Genomic DNA, 2,927 nt, shown 5'->3' with positions numbered 1-2,927 from the left:
CTCCAAAAGTATCTTCTCTTTAACGCTTGCATAGTCTCATGGATTCAACGGTGATTAGTCTTATCCTGATGATACGCTAGCGTCCATTCCAATCTGTCCATCACGCCATTGCTGCTTGATCTTCCCCCAAACGGTTTCGTTTCCAACATACAGGTGATGATTTTCTCCAGGCTTCTAAGCATTCTTCAACATTCTACAGATCTGGTCAATCTTTACACCTGGTTGCGACCAGATCGTCGTTATTTTACTGCCGTATTCACTATGTTTAATTTTTGTCATTCCGGTGGTTTTCGTCTTCCAAATAATTTGTCTCTTCTTGTCATTAATAATTTCCTCCATTTCTATGTCCCCTGGTCTTTCTTCAGTCAAACTCTCGTAATTCAAAGACTGTTCCCTACCATCTTCTTCGGCTTCATCCTGATCTTCCTCTCTAGGCGTCCATTCCCCATGACACCGGACGGTTCCCCATTTTCTTGTTCCACGGCGTTCGTATTTGGCTCGAGGACAACCAATTGGGCGCCACATTTTCTTCGCCCGGTTTATGTATAACCTCCATGTTATATTGCGCTAGAAGCTCCTACCAGCGAGTTATCCTGGCTGATAATTCCTTCAGTTTTCCCACCCACTGGATTGGTCGGTGGTAAGTAAGTGCAGACGTAGTGCCCGTGGGTATCTCCTTTCGTTTACGTGTGTCACCCTGTCCTGCTTCAGTGGGATCTCATGGACAGTCTTCCCGGTCGCTCCGAGAATATCCCTTTCTTTAAAAAAATATCTTGGTACTCCCTCTTGAGTCGCTGTCTCCAGTCATCAGCTTGATTGCCCCAATCCGTGCACCCTCATTCCACAGTTATTGACGACATTTGTAGGTTTTACCTCCTATCTTAATCCTTCATTAATTCTTGCCACAATTAGTTTCTATTTCCTCGACATGGTGTTTACCGTATGCACTTTCAAGATACCATTACTAAATCCCCAATGGTTCAAACCTATTTCCTCCTCCCCCTCTACCTCACAAGGGCCACCCAGGGTGATTAACCTACAGTGACGTACCTGATTCCGGTATGCTCTCTCTCCACTACACAACTTCCCAACAGTCTCGCGACACATGATGGTACTGGAACTACCGGTGTCTACCAGACACCTTACTCCTGCAAAATCTATTATAGGCAAACCGCCGTGTTCTCCGCTCATGTGGTTGATCTCCAACGGTAGCCCCTCTGTGGGCACGCTCCTCAGAACTCTCCTCGTGTTCTAGCTGCTTCTCCTTTTCGTCTCCAAGTCCTCCTCTAGCCTTGCTGGCTATCCTCTCGCTCATAGTCTCCTGTTTCAGTTTCTGTCCCTGAAGTCTCGGACATTTCCGTGGCTTCACTCATGGATTCGTTCGTCCTTCGAGATATTTCTCTGCTCCGTAATATCTGTGTATTGACCTCCATCGGTTCAGGCACATTTTGCTCCCACCGGCTATTCATATAGAGACTCTGTCGAGCAATATGTCCCTCTGTCCCACATTCAAAACATCGGGAGCGGGGACATTGTGATACAAGGTGTCCAGTTTTACCACATCCATGGCACTTGCGGTCCTCCCGCCGACCATTGTTTCTGGGTTTAACTTGGCTCTTTCTATTTTCTGTGTTACTATTTCTCTCTCTTCTACCATCTCTTTGTTCTCTTCTTCTCCAAGGGTATGGGATGTTTCTTGGCCGAGGATATTCCATCCGAGTCCACCTTGGCTCCTCTACTTCCATTTGGGCCTCCCTCTCCACCTCTCTAGCGCTTGTATTTATGAGATCATTAGCAATTTCCACAAACGAGCGCTATCTTGCAAATCCCTCCTTCTTCCCTAGGCCGATTGAATCCTTAGGACTGTGGACAGTAATTGCATCCGACCCTGTACCTAGATTTTTTCCATCATCTCACTAAGTTTTCCAGCGATTCTGTTGTAAGCTGCTAATTAGGGATGGGATACCGGAAAAAATATCGATATCGATATCGATATAGATTAGCAATATCGATATCGACATTATATCTGAACTAAAATATCGAAATATCGATATCGAAAATTTAACGAATTAAAGTAATAATATTTATAAAATGATAAGATAGCATGACATAGGAAGACTTATTTTATATCATACCTAATCAAAATACATAAGAAACTCTTAATAACGATGAAATAAAGCAACACCACGACAACCATATCATAAACATAAAAAATATTATTGTTTTATTGCAGAAAATTTAAAAATGGAATATCGACATTTTATTTTGATAACAACATATTTATTTCGATATTTTCTATTGTTGTAATCGATATGGAATATGAACAACAATATTTCGATATTATTTTATCTAAACATAGACACTTAATAAAAAAAAGACTAGAAAATAGAATAGAAAATTAAAAACTGAAATATCGCTCTTTTATTTTCATAAATACATATTTATTTCGATATTTCCTATTGTTGTAATATCAATATGGAATATAAGCAACAATATTCCGATATTATTCTATCAAAATATCGATATTTTTTTTAAATGACAAAAAAAAAAAAAAAAAAAAGTTTCGGGTAAATGTTCTTCATGGCTTTAAATGAGCTTAAAGAATCGGTAATGATAACAATGTTCGTATGCGTCACTGTCATGGAGAAGTGGAGTGCTGAGGCTATTGCATGTAATTCAGCTGTATATACACTGCATAATTTATGTAATTTTATTTTATGGGTTGAGTTATGTGTGATGAAAGAGGATGCTGTAGATTCATTAGATTTTGATCCGTTGGTATATATAAAAAAAGGATCTGGAATATTTTGACAGAGATGTGAGAACCTACTTCTATATTCAGTAAGTGACGTACTTCCTTTGGGAAATCGGGATAATTGTAGCATTGTATTTGGTAGTCTGTGTATCCATGGAGGATTGAGGACTTC

At 40.1% G+C, this 2,927-nt stretch overlaps 1 protein-coding gene across 1 annotated transcript; it reads right to left on the bottom strand.

Annotated features, from left to right (window-relative positions):
• Positions 1 to 1,286: 1,286 nt before the first annotated feature.
• LOC136795661 (CCHC-type zinc finger nucleic acid binding protein-like) lies at positions 1,287 to 1,745 on the bottom strand. Its single transcript, XM_067046966.1, has one exon. The coding sequence runs from the start codon at positions 1,743 to 1,745 to the stop codon at positions 1,287 to 1,289; it is 459 nt and encodes a 152-aa protein (XP_066903067.1).
• Positions 1,746 to 2,927: the final 1,182 nt, after the last annotated feature.

The sequence above is a fragment of the Halyomorpha halys genome, unplaced genomic scaffold, assembly GCF_000696795.3.
Source record: "Halyomorpha halys isolate HHAL.00 unplaced genomic scaffold, Hhal_1.1 Scaffold790.1, whole genome shotgun sequence".
NCBI lineage: Eukaryota > Metazoa > Arthropoda > Insecta > Hemiptera > Pentatomidae > Halyomorpha > Halyomorpha halys.
This window is presented reverse-complemented; position numbering and strand designations above follow the sequence as displayed.